At 34.6% G+C, this 24,713-nt stretch overlaps 1 protein-coding gene across 1 annotated transcript; it reads left to right on the top strand.

Annotated features, from left to right (window-relative positions):
- Positions 1–4,338: 4,338 nt before the first annotated feature.
- On the top strand, positions 4,339–11,215 carry LOC128185463 (uncharacterized). The gene is made up of 2 exons (XM_052855054.1): positions 4,339–4,520; positions 5,066–11,215. The coding sequence occupies exon 2, from the start codon at positions 5,219–5,221 to the stop codon at positions 11,213–11,215; it is 5,997 nt and encodes a 1,998-aa protein (XP_052711014.1). The 5' UTR covers positions 4,339–4,520; positions 5,066–5,218.
- Positions 11,216–24,713: the final 13,498 nt, after the last annotated feature.

Below are 24,713 nucleotides of genomic sequence, written 5' to 3'. Positions count from 1 at the left end.
CCAATTTTCGATTTCAATTTCTCAATACAGCTAATAAATAAAATTCATATTTGTATATTATCAATCACTATTCGGAAATTAATTATAGTTACATCATAATAAGATCAAATGCAGAATTGTGACATAATTCAATTAAAATTCAATTGTAGTATTACGTAATATAATTTTATATAATTTTACGCAATGTGTTAATGTGTGGGATATCAATTATGGATCAAATCAGACTCTGTTTTTTGTGTATTTAGTCCAATCATTTATCCCAATTACAAACGTAGTGTAGAGGATCATTTTAATGTTTAACATTACTGTAGACAGGTGGTTTTATGATTTTTTTAGCATTAATTTGGTAGAGTTATTACATGTAATTAATTACAAGTTACCAACTAATTGTAATATCAACACTAAAAGTAATAAACATCGGTTGTAATTTTCAATGCACAATCGGCTATATGTTGCATCAACCGTATTTAAACCCAGAAAAGATAAGACAATTGCAAAATATTAATCACAACAGTGGTTAACTGAGGATGTGAAAACATCTTTTGATTAAATAATTATAATTTTAATGTCTCTGGGGTTAATTTACACGATCGTGAACTCAGAATACAGGGCGACTTCAACTTCTCTTTCGGAGGAAATTCAGGTGATATTACAGATCATAAAGCAAGTATTTCGCTAATTTTGATGATCAAGAATAACAAAATGATTGTAAAACGAAAAAGATGTGGGTTTTCTAAAAACGAAAAATGTTATAGAGAACTTAAAATACAAACGAAACAATAGAGTAGTTACTACTATTTGGAAAACTGGGGTCAGCCCGTGCAGTTTTTGCTCACTATGTAGCTGTAGGTTTTAATCGATCAAGAAATTATCCAAACAAAGTAAACAGCAGAAGTACAAAAGTTCAACAACAAACGATGTCTAACATTATAACTTTTTGAAAAAAGGTTGATATTGAATTAGCAATACTGGGAATGTATTTTATATAGAGTAAAGGTATCCGCGGACAGCTAGGTTGTATAGCCAGACAGCGTACATTTAAGTTTTATCAATTTCTGTATAAATACAATAATTCTTCTTAATAAATAAAATAAAAATACCAACTAATCATAAATATAATTTAATACTTTATAAGTTCATTTAGAATCTAAATTAATCCCTGCTCAGTTTGTATTTTTGGTAATTTAAATTAAAGAACACTGTTCTAATATATATATGAATCATGTCATGTTCGCTGTAGGTTAAATTACTCCATCAGTAATTTGTAACCGAAGTGGTATTTTCTACACAGCAGAAAGGCCATGAACTGATTTACTTTTCTCCTTTATGCCATTTCTGTGCGTGCATAAGAATTCTTTTCATTCTCCAAGTATCGTAATATCTCTCAAATACGGATGCTATCATAATGATAGTTGGTTTTTGATTTTCAGAAGTAGTTTGTTTTATGTATATATAGATACATGATTTTAACAATGGAAATTGATGAAAGATTTCTCTAAAAAAACTGCCAATCTAGACAGAAAAAGATGTTATTCAAAAGCTTTATGTTGATTAGAAGGTTGACTAAGAAAAACACGATCAGACCTTCTCATTTTATGAATTTATATATTCATGATAAAGAATCAAGTATTTTTTCACAAGTGTAGCGTTACTTCCCGACGAGAGAAAAAACATAACTGTTAACAATCAATTTGTGGCAATGTGTGTGTTAGCTACGGATATATGAAAAACTATATACAGCGATTTCTTTACAAGTTCGATGTTTATAACTTCAAATCAACTGAACAGCGTGAACATTCCAGTTATTTCAAAGTCAGATATCTTGTCGGGATACTGGGTAACCGATTGCTATTCTTCTTCACAGCTGGGGTCATTTTTACGGGGGTAGTTTTTCTCAACTTTTAACATGAAGAAAAATAACCAATAGGTCTTTTTTCTTCAGAAAAATCAAATTATTCTACAGTAAACGGTGGCATTATTCTACGTCAAAAATGATCCCGGTCATTATTCTACGGGGTCATTATTCTTCTTTTCACGGGCAATCTCTGGTGTCCACGAACTGTGTCCTGAAATGTGCAACAACAGTTCTACGCGACCAGTAACGTGTTAACGCATTTGTAAAATATTTGATTACAATATTAATTCTATGCTTGCATCCGTTTTAAAGCTGAAATGTAAGAATATACTGTATTTAAAATACCGTCTCTTAGAAGCTTAAATTTGTCGTAGCTTAATTAAGTGATTATTATACACGCACTTTCTAAAGAAAGTTCGGGTATATTGTTGTTACCCTGTTCCGTCCGTCCGTCCGTCCGTCTGTCACGTTTTACTTTATCAAACTGCTCTTACATCTTATAAACCAGCAAACTGAACTCTTGGAGTTTGATTTGGGGTATCATGTTGTTTTGTAAAAAGGTTTCAAAAATTCTCTGTTAGTCCTGGGGGTCAAATAATTGGTAAAAAATGACGTTTTTCACAAAAAACCTTCTTCCTCGAACTCCTCCTACATTTTCAACAGTAGACAAATCATCTTTTGGAATATGTTTTAGGGTATCCTATAGATGCGCAATAAGGTTTCGGAATTTTCAATTTTGTCCTAGGAGTCATTTAATGGCTGAAAAATGACGTTTTTTTTTTACAAAAAAAACTGGTTTCAAAAACGTCATTTTTTTTGGCAGTAGCCAAATGATCTTGTAGAATATGATTAGGGGTGTCATATTGAGGCGTGATCAGGTTCCAGAATTTTTTTTTTATTAAGGGGATCAGTGGGCAAGAAAAAATGACGTTTTTTTGCAAAAAAATATGGTTCCAAGAACTCCTCTTACAACTTTTGGAGTAGCTACGTCATCTCTTGGGATATAATTGGGGCTGTCCTATAAATGTGCAATAAGGTTTTAAAAACTTAAATTTCATCCAGGGAGTCAAATAGTAGCAGAAAATTGACGTTTATCACTAAAAAAAAACATTGATCCAAGAGCTCCTCTTATGATTTAATGGATAGACAATCATATCTTGGGATATGATAGGGACTGTTCTATAGATGTGCAGTAAGGTTTTAAAAATCTAAATTTCATCCAGGGAGTCAAAAAGTAGCAGATAATTGACGTTAATCACTTAAAAAAAACATAGATCCTAGAACTCCTTTTATGATTTAATGGATAGACACATCATATCTTGGGATATGATAAGAAGTGTTCCATAGATATACATTACGGTTTTGAAAAATTAAATTTAACCCTGAGGCCCATTACCTACCGGTACATACCTTTTGATGCCCTTTAAGGATCAAGAATATATATGGTTAAGGGGTGGGGATCTCAACCGTTTTCAAGATATTCGTGCACTTCCTGTTCAAGGGGGGTCATGACCACCCCTGGGGCCCATGACCTATATACCGTTTGATGCCCCTTGACACAAGGAACAAGAATATATATGGTTTAAGGGTGGGGATCTCAACTGTTTTGAAGATATTAAGGGACTTGCTGTTTGAGGGGGTCAGGACCACCCACAGGGCCCATGACCTACATAACATTTGATGCCCCTTGACATCAGAAACATGAATATATATGGTTTAGGGGTCATGATTATAACAGTTTCTGAGATATATGGTAATTTCAAATTCCTGGGGGGTGGGGATGACCCCAGGGGCCAGATCTAATAAACCCTATATATTGCCAGTAACAGCCAATATATGATTATGAAAACCCTATATTATTATCTTTGTCCGTTTTCAAGTTACCATGTACAATACAGTCTACGATTCTTCCTACAATATTCAATGTTAGACCCCACACCCTTTTGACACTCCCCTCCCCCCCCTCCCCCGAAAAGTGGTTGTCTAACGAGAAAAATCAAACCAGGGTGCACAACTAGATATGCAGGCCTATCATATCCTAGAGTTTTGTACAATTCTGTTCAGCCATCTCTGAGAAACAAGTTCATGCAGAGCAGGAAAAAATTAGAAAAAGAAGATGAAGAATAATAAAACATGAATTTAATAACCGTACAAAAACAATAAGTCTCCAAATTTCATCCGGAGACTTAATAATAAAGATTAAATAGAGATAGGATCATCAAACATCAATAATTTAAAGATAATTGACAATTTCTGATTCTAAGGGGGTCAGGATGACCCCTTAGGGTCATGACTTACATGCCATAATGATCTGATGCGCGTGCATGACCTAAGGAGGAATAATATCTTTGGATTAAGGTGGGGATCTAAATGGTTTTTATGATATTTAATAATTTCAGGAAGAGCACTTGGGATCATGACCTACATACCATCTGAAATGCCTTGAACAAAGAAACAATAATATAATATGTACATGATGTTACCGCCAATACTGCAATTAGTCATATCTATGCTGGTACTGCAGTTAGTCATACCTGATCTGACGTCATCAGTTTTTGAGCTCAATATTTTTGTGTGTAGAGCCCGTGAACTTGTGTGAGGCGGGCTCATGTCTTCAATCATTTTGTACTGAATGTACTTTTCTCTGGAGGAAACTACTTAATTGGTGAGTGTTATGATATATATGTATATTGTTAGAATGTTTTCCAATGCATATGTACATTGTGCAGTAGAATTATATTACAGTACATCTGATAATTCTGATAATTCTCATACTTTAGTGTAGGTATAAAGTTACTATTTATGCATATGCATGGATATTTCAAGGTCATAATTAATGATATATTGATAAAGCTATATAGAGGTACTTATATGTAATTATGAGGCATGTGTGCAACTTCGCTGGATTATGTTAGGTTTATAATTGATATATTACGGGAGGTAACTCCATTTGCAACATGTATGATATTATTTGGTTGTCTAGAGTTATGCCTCTTTGTTTACATTTTTCTGTCGCCAAACTTTGCTAGAGCATTTTAGATTTATATATCTAGATGCATATCTTATTGTGACTAATTGAATTAGGTTATACTGATACATCAGCTAGTCATACGTTTCATCATTGTCAACCATATATTTACTAGGATGAATTTGTATGTGTGTGTTTTTTGAATTAGTTTATTTACAATATTTTTTCTCTATTTTTTGTAGTAAATCGTCATTCGTCATTCGTCATTCGTCATACATCTAACATGTTTTGTCACCCTCCAAAATAAAATAAAGACGCATTTACAAAAGTAACCAAAGTTTCCTCATTTCACTGGCCAGTACAAATATTTACAATTAAGTAGATGATGGAGGAGGATGGAGGGTGAGAAGATAGAACAGTACCGTAGGAGTGAACGAAGTAGGAAAATGACTCAAAAAGGTGCTGAATTTACCCTGGAAAGTAAAAATAAAAACCGAGAAAGGTGTTTCAAAATACTGTTGACACTTAGTGACAACTTACAGAAATTATTATTATCATCAGAGGATAAAGAAACGATTAGAAGAGCGTATAGCGAATGGCTCGATAAATACGAAGAATTTCTAGTGTCTCAGGATGAAGTACGGGCTTGGCTTTCTACCAGTGATCAGGTCCCTGATGAAGAAAGATTCCAGAAGAGGGATGAATACCTTATGGATTTGAAAAGTTCTGTAGAGGACTGGTTTACGAAACATTCAAAAAGTGTTGTGATTGATAACAATTCCGTGAGTTCTAGTGGAAGTCGCAAGAGCAGTTATTCGCAAGCGAAGTTGGAGGAAAGTCAAAGAAAAGCGGAATTAGAGGCCAGAGCGGCATCATTTCAAGAGAAAAAACAGATAGAAGAGGCCAAATTACAGTTGAAATTGAAGGAAGAAGAACTGGATATAAAGACAGCTTTAAAAATATGTGATGAGAGAACTAAAATAATCGAACAACTGGAAAAAGCTGATCTGGAAGTGGGACGTCTGTCAGAGGCCGCGGGTGACATTCATCTTCCTTCATCAACAGTGACAACATCAATACAGGATCCCATCATGCATGTGTCTACATCTATGAAGCAGTCAAAGTTGAGTCCATATGCACCGGTGTTTTCGTCTGTTTCAAGACCATTACCAACATGTGAAACAGTTAACCACATTAACAGATCTACATGTACAATGACACCTGGTATTCCATATGTGCCAACAATAACACGCCACAGTACACCATATGTGCCTGTTTCAAGTTATGAAACAAGTCGTCAACCACAGACTCAAGTTTATTCTCATCTGTCAGAGCCAATGTTTACAACTGCAGAAAATCACCACAACACAGATGATCTATTTACAGTTGCAAGAGAGCTCAACAAACCTAAAGCTGACATTCAAAAGTTTGAAGGAAATCCAATGGACTACCAAAGATTTATCCGACAGTTCAACACCAAAGTGTGCGTTAACACCAGTTCATATGAAGAGCGTTTGAACTTTCTTCTTCAATTTACCAGTGGTGAAGCTAAAAGAATAGTAACTGGATATTCACATTTGGATGCAGAAAGAGGATACCTACAAGCTTTAGAGGAACTTAAGGATCGATATGGTGATCCAGATGTTGTGGCTCATACTTATGTCAAGAAGGCGTTGGATTGGCCAGCAATTAAACCAGACAATTCGAAGGCATTAGACTCTTATGCAATATTCTTAACCGAGTGTCAATTTGCTGTGAATAACGTAAACAGTGCTCGAGTTCTTGAATACTCAGAAAACATAAAACTTCTAATTAGGAAGCTACCATTCTACTTACAAGAAAAGTGGCGAAATGTGGTGTATGAGCTTAAAGACAGAAAACAAGCCGTTACATTTCAAAACTTAGTAAACTTCGTCCGCAAAGAAGCTAAAAAGGCGAATGACCCTATCTATGGAAAAGAAGTCATGAATTCTAGTTCAAGTGCACCAAAACGACAGAATGAAAGAGTGAACACATTTTCAAGACCGAGCCGGAACTTTGCTACAAAAACTATGGAGTCCCATTCATCTACAGAAAATCACACAGCTGCTGTTCAATACAAACCAAAATTTTGTGCTTTTGTGAAACCATGCATCTATTGTGAAGGTTCGTCACATTCCTTGGAAGAGTGCAAGAACATTATGAAACTTCCTCTGAAAGATAGATATGCAGTTTTAAAAATGAAAGGACTGTGCTTTTCTTGTTTAAAATCTGGACACCAGAAGGGAGTTTGTCAACGCAAGTCATATTGTATTCATTGTAAGAGATGTCATCCTTCTATACTCCACTTGGATCCTCGACAGAGCTTTGAACCTCCGGACCAGAACAACAACAGATTGTCTGTACCTTCAGCATCTGTGTCTTCGGCAGCGCATATGGGGGCTGGGGAACTTGTGAGGCAAGCGCTTCCAATTATACCAGTGCGACTGAAATCAAGAAACAGTGACAAATACATTTATACATATGCTTTCTTGGATTCAGGGAGTACAGCAACATTTTGTACAGAGAAAATAGCAAACTTACTTCACATTGAAGGCAAAAAGACTTTGTTATGTCTGACAACCATGGGACAACAGAAGACAGAAAATTGTTATATTCTCTCTGGACTCGAAATAACTGACGTGAATGGTGACAATCAAATAGATCTTCCTCCTATTTACACACAACCAGAATTACCTGTGTCCAGGAAAGACATAATTTCACTGGAGGACCTTCAAAGATGGCCGCATTTAAGTGACATTCACATTGACAGAATACCAATAGATAGTGATATCGGTTTGTTAATTGGTGTCAATGTTCCTAAAGCAATGGAACCATGGGACATAATTCCTAGTAAAGACAATGGTCCATTCGCTATGAAGACTATCCTTGGATGGGTAATCAATGGACCAATCGACACAGTTCCAGAAAATGGCATTTTCAACACATTCGTCACGGTCAATCGCATTGATGCAAGATTAGAAGAACAGATAAGATACCAGTTTAATCATGACTTTTGTGAGCGGACGATCGATGATGTTCCAGAGCCGTCAAAGGAAGATAAAACTTTCCTAGAATTGGTAAAAAAGTCAGTTCATTTTGAGGATGGACATTATATCATTGACTTACCTTTCAAATCTAAAACTGTTACAATGCCTAACAACAGAAAACAAGCAGAACAGAGACTGATTTCATTATCCCGAAAATTTGAAAACAACATTGAATTTTGTGACAGTTATAAAGCATTTATGGACAAAATTATCAGTGAAGGTTACGCACAACAAGTTCCTACTGAGAACCTTCAACAAAACGATGGACGTGTGTGGTATTTGCCGCATCATGGTGTATTTCATCCCAAGAAGAATAAACTGCGCGTTGTATTCGATTGTGCAGCCAAGTTCAAAGGAACTTCACTAAATGATCAGTTGTTACAAGGCCCTAACTTGACAAACACACTTATTGGAACTCTGATCAGATTTCGGGAAGATGAGATAGCTGTTATGGGTGATATTGACAGTATGTTCTACCAAGTGCGTGTACCTCTCCAGGATGCTTCATTTCTTCGATTCCTATGGTGGAAAGATGGAGATACTTCGAAAAGTGTAACTGAATACCAAATGGTTGTGCATTTGTTTGGTGCAACATCTTCACCTAGTTGTGCCAATTTTTGTCTTCGAAAAACAGCTCAGGATTGGAAAGGATATTTCAGTGAAGAGACTGTTAACACCGTTCTCAAAAACTTCTATGTAGATGATTGTCTTAAGTCTGTCAAATCTGTGAACGAGGCTGTAATATTAGTGAAAGACTTACAAAGACTTTTAGACAAAGGTGGTTTTCACATTTCAAAGTGGATAAGCAACAGTCGAGATGTCATGAACTCAATACCTGTGTCAGAGAGAGCTAAAGAAGTTAAGACTTTAGATCTAGATCGTGATACTTTGCCGATTGAAAGAGCCCTTGGAGTCCAGTGGTGCGTCGAGTCTGATTTCTTCAACTTCAAGCTGGAATTGAACAAACAACCGCTTACCAGACGAGGAATTCTGTCGATGGTCAGTAGTGTATATGACCCATTAGGATTTTTGGCTCCATTTGTACTCAAGGCCAAATGTATCCTTCAAGAACTTTGCAAGATGCAATTAGGATGGGACGATAGAATTCCAGATGACCTTGTAATTCAGTGGAATCATTGGTACCAGGACCTCCAGAAACTAGAAGACTTCAAAGTGAACAGATGTATCAAGCCCTTTGGATTCGATCCAGTCATTGCGCAGTTACATCACTTCTCTGACGCAAGCGAAACAGGATATGGCACAGTGTCCTACTTACTACTGGAGAATACAGACGGAGAACGTCATTGTTCTTTCATCATGGGAAAATCTCGTGTTACACCACTCAAACAGACAACCATTCCAAGACTGGAGTTGACGGCAGCTACAATAGCCGTCAAAACCAACAAGATGTTACTGACCGAGCTAGACATGCCCATCGATCGCGTTATATTCTGGACCGACAGTATGGCAGTATTACGTTATATTCAGAACAGAACGGCAAGATTTCATACTTTCGTAGCTAACAGACTAGCAGTGATACATGAAGGATCGCAGCCCCGCAATTGGAGATACATTAACACGAAAGTCAACCCAGCTGATTACGCATCAAGAGGTATATCGGCCAACAGCCTTATCATGCAAGAAAACTGGATCAAGGCCCCTAGTTTTTTATTGGAACCAGAGGATCAGTGGCCCAAACATCCAATGGAGATCGCTGATACAGAATTATTGGACAATGACCCAGAGGTGAAAAGAGTTACCATCAGAGCAGTCATCGCAGAACAACAGAATTCAGACAATTCCACAGAGTGTGTTAATAAGTTGATTCAACATTATTCTTCGTGGTACTTGTTGAAACGAACAGTGGCATGGATTCTGAAAGTGCGGAAAGAATTGTTAAGGCGTGTGAACATGAAAAGACTCAATTCTAGTCCAATATTACAAGAATCATATGATAAGAGTGTTCTATCGCACCAAGACCTTAAAGAGGCAGAGAAGTCAATACTGAAATTTGTTCAACAGCAAGAATTTGACACAGAAATCAATGCTCTTGCATCAGGAAACTCTCATGTGAATCGTAGAAGTAGAATCAGGAACTTGGATCCATTTTTGGATGATGGAAGTTTACGTGTCGGCGGTCGACTACACCAGTCAAGTATTCCAGCAGAGATGAAACATCCAGTTATTCTATCCAAAGATCATCATGTGTCAACAATCATTCTTAGACAAATTCACCAAGAACTGATGCATAGTGGTAGAAACCATATGTTGGCAAAGTTAAGAGAAAAGTATTGGATTATTCATGCTCCGTCAGCTATCAGGAAGCTGATATCAAGATGTGTTACATGTAGACGATTCAAGTCGAAAGTTGAAGAGCAGAAGATGGCAAATCTACCAAAGGATCGTATCGTTCCAGATGAACCACCATTTAGCAGAGTAGGAGTCGATTACTTTGGACCGTTCGAAGTAAAACAAAAGAGAAGTCGTGTGAAACGTTATTGCGTAATATTCACCTGCTTGGCAAGTCGAGCTGTACATTTGGAAGTAGCAGCTTCATTAGACACTGATTCTTACATAAATGCCTTGCGACGCTTTATTGCCAGAAGGGGACAAGTTACGAAGATACGTTCTGATAATGGAACTAATTTTGTTGGTGCCGAACGTGAACTTGCCCGATCCATACAGGAATGGAATCAACACCAGATTCAAAAGTCAATGTTACAGAAGAATGTAGACTGGCAATTTAACCCACCAGCTGGATCACATCATGGTGGAGTGTGGGAAAGAATCATTCGAATTATTCGCAAGGCCATGAACAGCGTTGTAAGGGAACAGACCTTGGACGACGAAGGACTTAATACCCTGATGTGTGAAATCGAATATATGATCAACGATCGACCAATCACGAAGAATACAGATCACCACTCTGATTTGGAACCACTTACACCAAACCATTTGCTCTTAATGAAGCGGAAGCCGAACCTGCCTCCAGGAGTTTTTGATAAGGACGACATCTATCACAGGAGACGGTGGAGACAAGTTCAATATATGGCAAACCTGTTTTGGCATAGATGGGTACGGGAATACCTACCGCTTTTACAAGAAAGAGAGAAGTGGCACGAAATCAAACGGAACTTGCAAATTGGTGATGTTGTGTTAATAGTCGATTCTAATTCTCCGAGAAACTCGTGGCCTATGGGCATTATTTGTGAAACTATACCGGACTGCAACGGACTTGTGCGACAAGTTAAAGTTAAAACTGCGACAAATATTCTGATCCGCCCCGTTGATAAACTCTGCCGGGTTCTAGAAGGAGATTGTTAGAACTGTTTGATTATTACGAACTTGTGCACATTTCTGTATTATTATTTGTGATCATTGAATGTTTGTTCATTGTTGACATTTTCTAGGAACAATTGCTAGTGAAGACACAAATTTGATAAAAAACTAGATTGTTTGTAACTTAATGATGTAGAGTATTTTCGACGTAATTGTGTCATATTCATTCCACAATTAGGGGGCTGGGTTGTTACCGCCAATACTGCAATTAGTCATATCTATGCTGGTACTGCAGTTAGTCATACCTGATCTGACGTCATCAGTTTTTGAGCTCAATATTTTTGTGTGTAGAGCCCGTGAACTTGTGTGAGGCGGGCTCATGTCTTCAATCATTTTGTACTGAATGTATTTTTCTCTGGAGGAAACTACTTAATTGGTGAGTGTTATGATATATATGTATATTGTTAGAATGTTTTCCAATGCATATGTACATTGTGCAGTAGAATTATATTACAGTACATCTGATAATTCTGATAATTCTCATACTTTAGTGTAGGTATAAAGTTACTATTTATGCATATGCATGGATATTTCAAGGTCATAATTAATGATATATTGATAAAGCTATATAGAGGTACTTATATGTAATTATGAGGCATGTGTGCAACTTCGCTGGATTATGTTAGGTTTATAATTGATATATTACGGGAGGTAACTCCATTTGCAACATGTATGATATCATTTGGTTGTCTAGAGTTATGCCTCTTTGTTTACATTTTTCTGTCGCCAAACTTTGCTAGAGCATTTCAGATTTATATATCTAGATGCATATCTTATTGTGACTAATTGAATTAGGTTATACTGATACATCAGATAGTCATACGTTTCATCATTGTCAACCATATATTTACTAGGATGAATTTGTATGTGTGTGTTTTTTGAATTAGTTTATTTACAATATTTTTTCTCTATTTTTTGTAGTAAATCGTCATTCGTCATTCGTCATACATCTTACATGTTTTGTCACCCTCCAAAATAAAAAATAAAGACGCATTTACAAAAGTGACCAAAGTTTCCTCATTTCACTGGCCAGTACACATGATATATGATTCAATTTAAGAGCCCAGATATAGATCATCTGTTTTGTAATACTTCCTATGTATATATACATGTACATGTATTAGTTTGTGTTTTGTTCTATACTATTCATGTTCATGACTGTAGTATGGCTTATAAGTCTTATTTTAAATTACATTAAAAAATTGTCAAATATATGACTTGGAACCCCCACTCCCAAACAAACTCAAATATAAACTGTCCCCCCCCCCCCCTCTTGTCGAATGATCTATTAAAATCAAAATATAATTTGGGTGTCAAAACTTTTATGAACTGGTAAAAAATGTTATTCTTAAAAAAAATTATATTACACCTTGCATAATTGACAAATGATCTATTGAGATATGATCAGAGGTCATATTTCTACCTTGGGGTCAATAAGTAGTATTCATTGACAAGTTAAAATTAATAACAATAAATGATTCAAATTATAAATGTTTATACTCCACATTCACCCCCCCCCCCCCCAATTTAACCTGGTTATAAAGATTCAGTCTACTTAATACATTCTTACATGTGTACAGTAGAAAATTTTAAATCATTTCTTGATTGTTTTTTCTCTCGTGATTCACATTAACATTTTGGAAATTGCTTAATTCAATTTTTAAGATTTATATAAACAAAATGTTATATGCATCACTTCCATGTGTATTCGCCTATTTTGGGAAATTTTAAAGTCTCCTTAACAAAGCATTGACATCATTAGGCTAGGAATTACCCACATGGACCAAACACTACTGTATAACATATGAATAAGATAAAATACATTATTATTTCTAGTTCTAAAATGTCAGGGTTTCTCCAAGGGGACATAATCTATATACAATTTTACGCGCAATGACACAAAGAGCAAAAATAAATTACATGGTTTAGGGATGAGGATCTCAGATCTCAGAAGTTAACAAAATATACAATGTATCATATATCATTTCCTATTTCATAAAGGTGGGGGGGGGGTGTTAAAGACAACACCTGGGGGTCATTAATGTACTTTACACCATTAGATGCATCATAATGACATTAGAAGATATTTTGTACTTTCCTGTTTCGTGGGGTCAGAACAGTCCCATAAGGTCATGACCTACATTGTATTTGATGCATAATATAATACATTAAGAAAGAAATACTCCTTCCTTCCTATTATAACTCATATAAAAATGATAAGTGTCTACATCTACTTACATGTAATACACAAATTTAATAAGAAATTGTTTATACAGGGTCAATATGGGGTCAACTCAATAGTGCATGCAGTCTGACAAATGAAAAATTAACTTTTGCAACTAAAATGACAGAAACTATACAAATGCGATAGGATAGGTAACGATGTTAAACTTATTTAAATATTAAAAGATGATGATACAGTATGCTGTCAAAGGCCTAGAGAGATCACATTTAGAAAGTGAAAGTAGAACTTATATATGTATGCTGGCATCTCATTATATTGTGCTACTGCTACTACATGTATTATGCTTACCTAAATTGGTAAACATCATAATGATAATCCAATTAAAACACAATAATGAATTCCTTTAGCTGATCTTAACAAATCCTTTCATGCATACGGAAAACACAGACATGTATGTATGGGTGTTGCTAAAACGCGGAACGGAAAACGGAACGGAATGGAAAATATCATCACGTTTATCGCTTAAAAAGGGTATAGACTGGCCAGAAACGATTTACTTTGTATCTTTTATTTATATCTAATGAATGATTATCAACATGTTGTTATCTTATTAATATTCATAATTATGAATATCTATCAATTATAGCATTGTATTCATTCGGCTTTAGTTGAGTACGAAACGGAAAAATCAAATGTATTAGAATTGTGAAACATTAACATGACTTTAAACGAGCAAATTAGCTATAACTTTTTACTTATTTTTCTTATATGGTATTGATGGCATATCAGCGTAACGTACGCAGTTAGTGAAAGCGTTTTATGCGTGTTTTGAGTATTTTTATATTTCAAATACTAGTATGACGTACATGTATATCATACAGACGATACAGTATCATTGAGATGGAAGAGAAAAACCCGTAGGACTGACGACATTAAAAATTAAAATACAGTAAACATTAAAATACCCGGTAATTTGTGAAACTAGTATTTTTAGCAATGCAATTTTGTTTACGTTTGCATTACTAAGCAGTTGTTTATTCCAGCAGCTATATACATACGGTCCGAATAGAAAGCTCTAGAGGTTGCCTGGTTTGATTTTCCGATTATATATTGGGACTATATTCTGTCGATCCCAAAATATTCATGCAGCACATTTCGATGATTTATAATGGAAAATGTTGACATCTTTTCTTCATTTGGAAGTCACTCAGAAGACCTTGCACAATTTTTCAACACTATCATCCGGGTCTGTTGAAATGCAAAACCCCGTATCCTTCTTTATTTTTAGCCGTGTATTTATGCCAGCTGATAAGCTAGAGGGGACGTTTTAAAGAAAGAATAATGAGAATGTTAAATGCTTCTAAGAGAGATTCGCTTGAACCCTGAGGTATATATAAATATACATCAAAAAGTGAATCGAGGATATTTTGGGACAGAATATAGTGGTCAATGCATGTACTGTTAATTTTTAGGAAATAAATATTCTTGAATAAATAATCTAATATTGCTAATCTTTCAAAAAAAATTAAAAAGGTACATAAAGTATATCGTTTTAGCATGATTAACAAATCTATGAGGTAAATAACATTAGATAAGATTTTCCGTTTTCCCTTCCGTTCCGCTTTCCGTTCCGTTTTCCGTTCCGCAATTTATCAACACCCATGTATGTATACACGTGAACCCATCTAATCGAAGAGCTGGGTAAAACTAGTACCCGCTAATGAGACATGCAGACCTGTGTTGTGTACGTAACTTCAGACAAAGATCATTCATTTGTAACATGCATGTATTTTTATGACCTATTCTTCAAATCCACTTGCACTATTTTATTAGGTAAATAACAGCTTTAAGGTGGTGCAGGACACCTGCATATATATTGTGATGTACATGTATACTTTCTATTGAGATAAACAATAAAGTATATCAAATATTGATTAAATAATTACCCCCCAAATAATGTTACCTAACATTGAAGCGCAATGGGTTAGAGCGTTCACATGTCTGTAAGAGCATTAGGGTCCAAGGTGTATTTTTGGTAATTTTACAATTGATATAAATGAATTTTCATGGGGGGGGGGGGGGGTCCGGACCCCTCACTCCCACCCCTTCTCTAAATCTGTGCACACGATGATGTTCATGTAGGCACACAAAAGCAAATCTAAATCCGGCAACCGCCACGGGGAGGGGGCATATAATTTAATTTTTAATTTTGTTTGTAATAATTATATAGACCATTATACTTTCTATGACATAAAATGTTAAGATTATTGATTAACTGAAAATTCACTGCAAACAGTTCTACCCCAAATTGCACATAAAGTGCTGCTCATGTCACGATGTGTATTATCATATGGGAAGGGATCTCATCCTTCAGTTATGAAAAGTATGAATTATAATTGTATTACCGGAGCTTGCATATAGCCTTCATTTTTAATTAAACTGGTACAAAACAGTGTTATTTAGGGGCAAACACATGGTGCGGGTATTACTGTCTAATGCCAGCATCTAGTTATATTAGTTTAAACTTACGTAATACGTACATTTTTTAGCATAAAATTAAATTAAGACTGTTGTGATAGGATCGGTGGTAAACGTGCCTGATCTTAAATTCTTCCATTACGGATGTTAAATCAGCATTGTTGAATTCATTGCCATTGTCTGTTTGAAGATACCTGGGAGGTCCAAACAAATAAATGAAACGTAAAATTACGTCCGACACCTCCTTCGCCGTTTTCTGCTTCAACAGGCACCAAATATATCCTTGTTTTGCAGCATTTTCTTTAATTTCATTTGCCACCTGCTGTGTGGATAAGAATGAGGAATGGTTCTTCTGGTTCTCTCCGTTTTCGGCAGGTCCACCGCAGCCTGACATTTACTACATTTTACTGTCTGCTTGAAAAGAAGCCTGACGTTCTCTCATGTAACCGGGAAATACGTATTCCCTTTCGTTTCGTAAACGGCATCACTTTTACGGTGGTCAACGGCATAATTAAGGTCTTCCGTTTCCAACGGAAGACCTTATAGTGATTGTAAGGTTTTTTATTATTCAGGTCTTCCGTTTCCAACGGAAGACCTTATAGTGATTGTAATGTTTCTTTTTATTAAGGTCTTCCGTTTCCAACGGAAGACCTTATAGTGATTGTTAGGTTTTTTCTTTCTTTCTTATTAAGGTCTTCCGTTTCCAACGGAAGACCTTATAGTGATTGTAAGGTTTTTTATTATTATTATTTTTTTTTTCATTTTTTTTGTCCACAAGATTTCTCGGAGATGGCAGGATGGATTTTTTTGAATTTTTTTGGAATGAAAGACAATGATAATATCTCTAGGCGTTTTTTTCATTTTTTCAAAATTCATTTCCGATCGTCCGTTTCCTGTCCCGCATTGAAAAAGCTTGTCACCTCGAGATCTCAAAAACGGTAAAGTTTTGAACACCCAAACTGTGTTGGATGATAGACCTATAGTTGTAGATGTGTTTAAACTATTTTGTTTTGTTCGTCGTAACTTCCGGTCGTCACCGGAAGCACTTCAAAAATAATCATTTTTAAGCATTGAATTTCTTTTCCGTTGAATAAACATAAAACTATAATTCTATACATAAGTTATCTATGCGATGTTATATCAACAAAAAAATTCTACTTCCGGTGAGATATCTCAATTATCTCAGGTAGCTTTTTTAAAACACATTTTGTACCCGCGAGATCCCAGAAACTATAAATGATCAAATCATGAAACTTTCATGAATGATAGACATTTGATTGAAAATATGTTTAACCGGTTTCATTTTGTCTTCCGTCACTTCCGGTCCACACAGGAAGAGTTCAAAAAAATCAAGCTGTTTATAAGTTTAACTGTTTTCTTTTGATATTTTAAGTTTTTTTAATTAACAATTATGTACAAAAGGCAAGTATACAAGAAATATTTAATACAATTTACATTGCGCACTTCCGTTTGTCCGTTTCCTGTCCCGAGACAAAAAACCTTTTTTCGACAAGATCTTAAAAACGGTAACAATTTGAACAACCAAACATAGTGGGATGATAGATCTATGTATATACATGGGTTCACAATAATTTGTTTTATCCGGCGTAACTTCCGGTTGTCACAGGAAGTACACCCAATTTTGATTTTTTAAAAATATTTGGTTAATTAGCATGGAAGTAACATTTAAGCTATAGAAATACAAAAGGTCATATACACATTATAAATAAACAACAAAAAGTTCTACTTCCGGTGAGACATCTCAAATATCTCAGGTAGCCTTTTTTTAAAAAAAAAAACACAAAGTACCCGCAAGATCTGAGAAACTTTGAGAGATCAAGAAACAAAATTTATATGTATAATTAACATTTGATTGAACATGTAATTAACGGGTTTCTTTTGGTCGTACGTCATTTCCGGTTCTCACTTGAAGCGTTCAAGGAATAGAATTTTTTTTTTAACTTTAGATTTGTTTTAATATTTTACTTAATTTGATGAACAGAAACGTACCGTAGGTAAATGTACTAAAATATCTACTTTTAATTTCTTAAATCACTTCCGTTTCTTCGTTTCCGGTACCAAGACTAAAAACCTTTTTCCAAAGAGATATTATAACTTACAAAAACTTGAACATCAAAACTTCGAGGAAAGACAAAACAATGTATGAAGATATGTTTACTATGTTCTGTATGATCCGGTGTAACTTCCGGTCGTCACAGAAAGTACTCAAAAATTGACATTTTGTGGTTTTTTTTTTTTTATTTCTTTGGAATTCCTTTACAGTATATGTTATATCCATTTTCTGTTTACAAGAGAAATTGACTTTTTGTACAGATTAATACATGAGGAACGGAAGACCTTTTTGTTGCTTTAGCAACAAGAGTCTAGTTATTATTATTTTTTTCCCCTTTTTCTCTCGTGAATTTCTCAGAGATGTCTTGATGGATTTTTATAAAATTTTCAGGAATGACAGAAAATAAAAAAATCTAGAGGATTTTATTTAAAAATGTTCTAAATTCACTTCCGGTCGTCCGTTTCCTGTCCCGCGACAAAAAGCTTGTCACCTCGAGATCTAACAAACGGTAAAGACTTAAACATTCAAACTTTGTGGGATGATAGACCTATAGCTGTAGATGTGTTTAAACACTTTTGTTTTGTTCGTCATAACTTCCGGTCGTCACCGGAAGCACTTCAAAAATAATTATTTTTACGCATCAAATTTTTTGTCAATAGAATAAATATATAAGAATAAATATATACAAAGGAAATCTCTGCGATGTAATATCAACAAAAAAATTCTACTTCCGGTGAGATATCTCAATTATCTCAGGTAGCTTTTTTGAAACACATTTTGTACCCGCGAGATCTCAGAAACTATAAGCGATCAAGACACGAAACTTTCATGGATGATAGACATTTGATTGAAGATGTGTTTAACCGGTTTCATTTTGTCTTCCGTCACTTCCGGTCCATACCGGAAGAGTTTAAAAAATCGAACTGTTTATCAGTTTAACTGTTTTCCTTTGATATATTTTAGTTAGATAAATGAAAAATAATGTACAAAAGGCAAGTATACAAGAAATATTGAATACAATTTACATTGAACACTTCCGTTTGCCCGTTTCCTGTCCAGAGACCAAAAACCTGATTTCGACGAGATCTCAAAAACAGTAACGACTTGAACAACCAAATTTTGTGGGATGATAGACCTATGTATGTACATGCATGTGTTAACACTATTTTGTTTTATCCGGCGTAACTTCCGGTCGTCACAGGAAGTACACCCAATTTTGATATTTTTAAAAATATTTTGGTTATTTAGCATTGAAGTAACATTTTAGCTATAGAAATACAAAAAGTCATCTACACATGGTAAAAAAAAGATCTACTTCCGGTTGAGACATCTCAAATATCTCAGGTAGCCTTCTTTTTTAAAAACAAAGTACCCACAAGAAACTGTGATAGATCAAGACTAATATAGATAATGGACATTGATTGAACATGTGTTTAACGGGTTTCATTGGGTCCTATGTCACTTCCGGTTAATACTTGAAATGTTCAAAAACAATAGAACTTTTTTTAAAACTTTTAACTTTTTTAAAAACATTTTACTCAATGTGATAAACAGTAACGTACGTAGGTAAAAGAACTAACACATCTTCTTTCCGTTTTCTTAATCACTTCCGTTTGTTCGTTTCCGGTCCCTAGATAAAAACCTTTTTTCAACGAGATATTATAACTAACGAAAACTTGAACATCCAAACTTTGAGGAAAGACAAAATGTACATGTATCCATTTTCTGTTTACAAGATAACTGGATTTTTTGTGCAGATTAATACATGAGGAACGGAAGACCTTTTTGTTGCTATAGCAACAAGAGTCTAGTTATTATTATTTTTTTCCCCTTTTTCTCTCGTGAATTTCTCAGAGATGTCTTGATGGATTTTTATAAAATTTTCAGGAATGACAGAAAATAAAAAGATCTAGAGGATTTTAATTACAAATGTTCTAAATTCACTTCCGGTCGTCCGTTTCCTGTCCCACGACAAAAAGCTTGTCACCTCGAGATCTAAAAAACGGTAAAGACTTAAACATTCAAACTTTGTGGGATGATAGACCTATAGCTGTAGATGTGTTTAAACACTTTTGTTTTGTTCGTCATAACTTCCGGTCTTCACCGGAAGCACTTCAAAAATAATTTTTTTACGCATCAAATTTTTTGTCAATAGAATAAATATATAAGAATAAATCTATACATAGGAAATCTCTGCGATGTAATATCAACAAAAAATTTCTACTTCCGGTGAGATATCTCAATTATCTCAGGTAGCTTTTTAAAAACACATTTTGTACCCGCGAGATCTCAGAAACTATAAGCGATCAAGACACGAAACTTTCATGGATGATAGACATTTGATTGAAGATATGTTTAACCGGTTTCATTTTGTCTTCCGTCTCTTCCGGTCCATACCGGAAGAGTTAAAAAAATCGAGCTGATTATCAGTTTAACTGTTTTCCTTTTATATATTTTAGTTAGATAAATGAAAAATAATGTACAAAAGGCAAGTATACAAGAAATATTGAATACAATTTACATTGAACACTTCCGTTTGCCCGTTTCCTCTCCAGAGACCAAAAACTTGATTTCGACGAGATCTCAAAAACAGTAACGACTTGAACAACCAAACTTTGTGGGATGATAGACCTATGTATGTACATGTGTTAAAACTATTTTGTTTTATCCGGCGTAACTTCCGGTCGTCACAGGACCGTACACCCAATTTTGATATTTTAAAAAATATTTTGGTTATTTAGCATTGAAGTAACATTTTAGTTATAGAAATACAAAAAGTCATCTACACATGGTAAAAAAAAGTTCTACTTCCGGTGAGACATCTCAAATATCTCAGGTAGCCTTCTTTTTTAAAAACAAAGTACCCACAAGAAACTGTGATAGATCAAGACTTATATAGATAATGGACATTGATTGAACTTGTGTTTAACGGGTTTCATTGGGTCCTACGTCACTTCCGCTTAATACTTGAAATGTTCAAAAGCAATAGAACTTTTTTTAAAACTTTTAACTTTTTTAAAAACATTTTACTCAATGTGATGAACAGTAATGTACGTAGGTAAATAAACTAACATATCTACTTTCCTTTTTTAAATCACTTCCGTTTGTTCGTTTCCGGTCCCTAGATAAAAACCTTTTTTCAACGAGATATTATAACTAACGAAAACTTGAACATCCAAACTTTGAGGAAAGACAAAATGTACCTGTATCCATTTTCTGTTTACAAGATAACTGGATTTTTTGTGCAGATTAACACATGAGGAACGGAAGACCTTTTTGTTGCTATAGCAACAAGAGTCTAGTTAAGGTCTTCCGTTTCCAACGGAAGACCTTATAGTGATTGTTAGGTTTTTTCTTTCTTTCTTATTATTATTATTTTTTTCCCCTTTTTCTCTCGTGAATTTCTCAGAGATGTCTTGATGGATTTTTATAAAATTTTCAGGAATGACAGAAAATAAAAAGATCTAGAGGATTTTAATTACAAATGTTCTAAATTCACTTCCGGTCGTCCGTTTCCTGTCCCACGACAAAAAGCTTGTCACCTCGAGATCTAAAAAACGGTAAAGACTTAAACATTCAAACTTTGTGGGATGATAGACCTATAGCTGTAGATGTGTTTAAACACTTTTGTTTTGTTCGTCATAACTTCCGGTCTTCACCGGAAGCACTTCAAAAATAATTTTTTTACGCATCAAATTTTTTGTCAATAGAATAAATATATAAGAATAAATCTATACATAGGAAATCTCTGCGATGTAATATCAACAAAAAATTTCTACTTCCGGTGAGATATCTCAAATATCTCAGGTAGCTTTTTTAAAACACATTTTGTACCAGCAAGATCTCAGAAAGTATAAGCGATCAAGACACGAAACTTTCATGGATGATAGACATTTGATTGAAGATGTGTTTAACCGGTTTCATTTTGTCTTCCGTCACTCCCGGTCCATACCGGAAGAGTTAAAAAAATCGAGCTGATTATCAGTTTAACTGTTTTCCTTTTATATATTTTAGTTAGATAAATGAAAAATAATGTACAAAAGGCAAGTTTACAAGAAATATTGAATACAATTTACATTGAACACTTCCGTTTGCCCGTTTCCTCTCCAGAGACCAAAAACCTTATTTCGACAAGATCTCAAAAACAGTAACGACTTGAACAACCAAACTTTGTGGGATGATAGACCTATGTATGTACATGTGTTAACACTATTTTGTTCTATCCGGCGTAACTTCCGGTCGTTACAGGAAGTACACCCAATTTTGATATTTTTAAAAATATTTTGGTTATTTAGCATTGAAGTAACATTTTAGCTATAGAAATACAAAAAGTCATCTACACATGGTAAAAAAAGGATCTACTTCCGGTGAGACATCTCAAATATCTCAGGTAGCCTTCTTTTTTAAAAACAAAGTACCCACAAGAAACTGTGATAGATCAAGACTTATATAGATATTAGACATTGATTGAACATGTGTTTAACGGGTTTCATTGGGTCCTACGTCACTTCCGGTTAATACTTGAAATGTTCAAAAGCAATAGAACTTTTTTTAAAACTTTTAACTTTTTTAAAAACATTTTACTCAATGTGATGAACAGTAACGTACGTAGGTAAATGAACTAACATATCTACTTTCCGTTTTTTAAATCACTTCCGTTTGTTCGTTTCCGGACCCTAGATTTTTTCAACGAGATATTATAACTAACGAAAACTTGAACATCCAAACTTTGAGGAGAGACAAAATGTACATATATCCATTTTCTGTTTACAAGATAACTGGATTTTTTGTGCAGATTAATACATGAGGAACGGAAGACCTTTTTGTTGCTATAGCAACAAGAGTCTAGTTATTATTATTATTTTTTTTTTCCTTTTTTTGTCCACAAGATTTCTCAGAGATGGGTGAATAGATTTTTATGAAATTTTCTAGAATGAAAGAGAATGACAATATCTCGAGGCGTTTTTTTCATTTTGTCAAAAATCATTTCCGGTCGTCCGTTTCCTGTCCCGCATTGAAAAAGCTTGTATCAACGAGATCTCAGAAACGGTAAAAACTTCAACATCAAATCTTTGTGGGATGATAGACCTATAGCTGTAGATGTGTTTAAACTATTTTGTTTTGTTCGTCGTAACTTCCAGTCGTCACCGGAAGCACTTTAAAAATATATAATTTTTCGCATAAAATTCCTTTTCCATAAAATAAATATATAAGGAAAAATATATGCATAGGTTATCTATGCGATGTTAAATCAACAACAAAAATCTACTTCCGGTGAGGTATCTCAAATATCTCAGGTACCTTTTTTGAAACACATTTTGTACAAACGAGATCTCAGAAACTATAAGTGATCAAAGCACAAAACTTTCATGGATGATAGACATTTGATTGAAGATGTGTTTAACCGGTTTCGTTTTCTCTTCCGTCACTTCCGGTCCACACAGAAAGAGTTCAAACAAATAGAGCCGTTTATCCATAAAACTGTTTTTCTTTTATATTTGTAGTGAAGTCGATGAACAATTAAGTAGAAAACGCAAGTACAAATGAAATTTTAAATACAATTCACATTGAGCACTTCCGGTCGTCCGTTTCCTGTCCCGAGACAAAAAACCTTGTTTTGACGGGATCTCAAAAACGGTAACGACTTAAACAATCAAACTTAGTGGGATGATAGACCAATGTATGTAGATGTGTTCCCACTATTTTGTTTTGCTCGGCGTAACTTCCGGTCGTCACCGGAAGCACATAAAAAATAACTACTTTTACGCATTTAATTCCTTTATCATAAAATAAATATATAAGTATGAATTTTATGCTTAAGTTATCTATGCGATGTTATATCAACAACAAAATTCTACTTCCGGTGAGATATCTTAAATATCTCAGGTAGCTTTTTTTAAACACATTTTGTATATACGAGATCTCAGAAACTGTAAGTGATCAAAGCACAAAACTTTAATGGATGATAGACATTTGATTGAAGATGTGTTTAACCGGTTTTGTTTTATCTTCCGTCACTTCCGGTCCACACAGAAAGAGTTCAAACAAATAGAGCCGTTTATCCATAAAACTGTTTTTCTTTTATATTTGTAGTGAAGTCGATGAACAATTAAGTAGAAAAGGCAAGTACAACAAAAATATTAAATACAATTTACATTGAGCACTTCCAGTCGTCCGTTTCCTGTCCCGAGACAAAAAACCTTTTTTCGACGAGATCTCAAAAACGGTAACGACTTAAACGATCAAGCTAAGTGGGATGATAGACCAATGTATGTAGATGTGTTCCCACTATTTTGTTTTGCTCGGCGTAACTTCCGGTCGTCACCGGAAGCACATAAAAAAATAACTTCTTTTACACATTTAATTCCTTTTTCATAAAATAAATATATAAGTATAAATTTTAAGCATAAGTTATCTATGCGATGTTATATCAACAACAAAAATCTACTTCATGGATGATAGACATTTGATTGAAAATGTATTTAACTGGTTTCATTTTGTTTTCCGTCGCTTCCGGTCCACACAGAAAGACTTCAAACAAATCGAGCTGTTAATCAAATTAACATAATTCTTCTGACATTTGTAGTGTGCTCGATGAACAATAAAGTACAAAGGACAAATATACAAATAATATTTAATACAATTTACTTTGAGCACTTGCGTTTGTCTGTTTCCTGTTCCGAGACAAAAAACCTTATTTCGACGAGATCCCAGAAACAGTATTGACTTGAACAATCAAACTTTGT

The sequence above is a fragment of the Crassostrea angulata genome, chromosome 5 (assembly GCF_025612915.1).
Source record: "Crassostrea angulata isolate pt1a10 chromosome 5, ASM2561291v2, whole genome shotgun sequence".
Classification (NCBI taxonomy): Eukaryota; Metazoa; Mollusca; class Bivalvia; order Ostreida; family Ostreidae; genus Magallana; species Magallana angulata.
This window is presented reverse-complemented; position numbering and strand designations above follow the sequence as displayed.

Bases quoted from the DNA above. Each gene is read 5' to 3' on its own strand.
- LOC128185463 (XM_052855054.1), top strand. From the start codon at position 5,219: ATGGAGGGTGAGAAGATAGAACAGTACCGTAGGAGTGAACGAAGTAGG.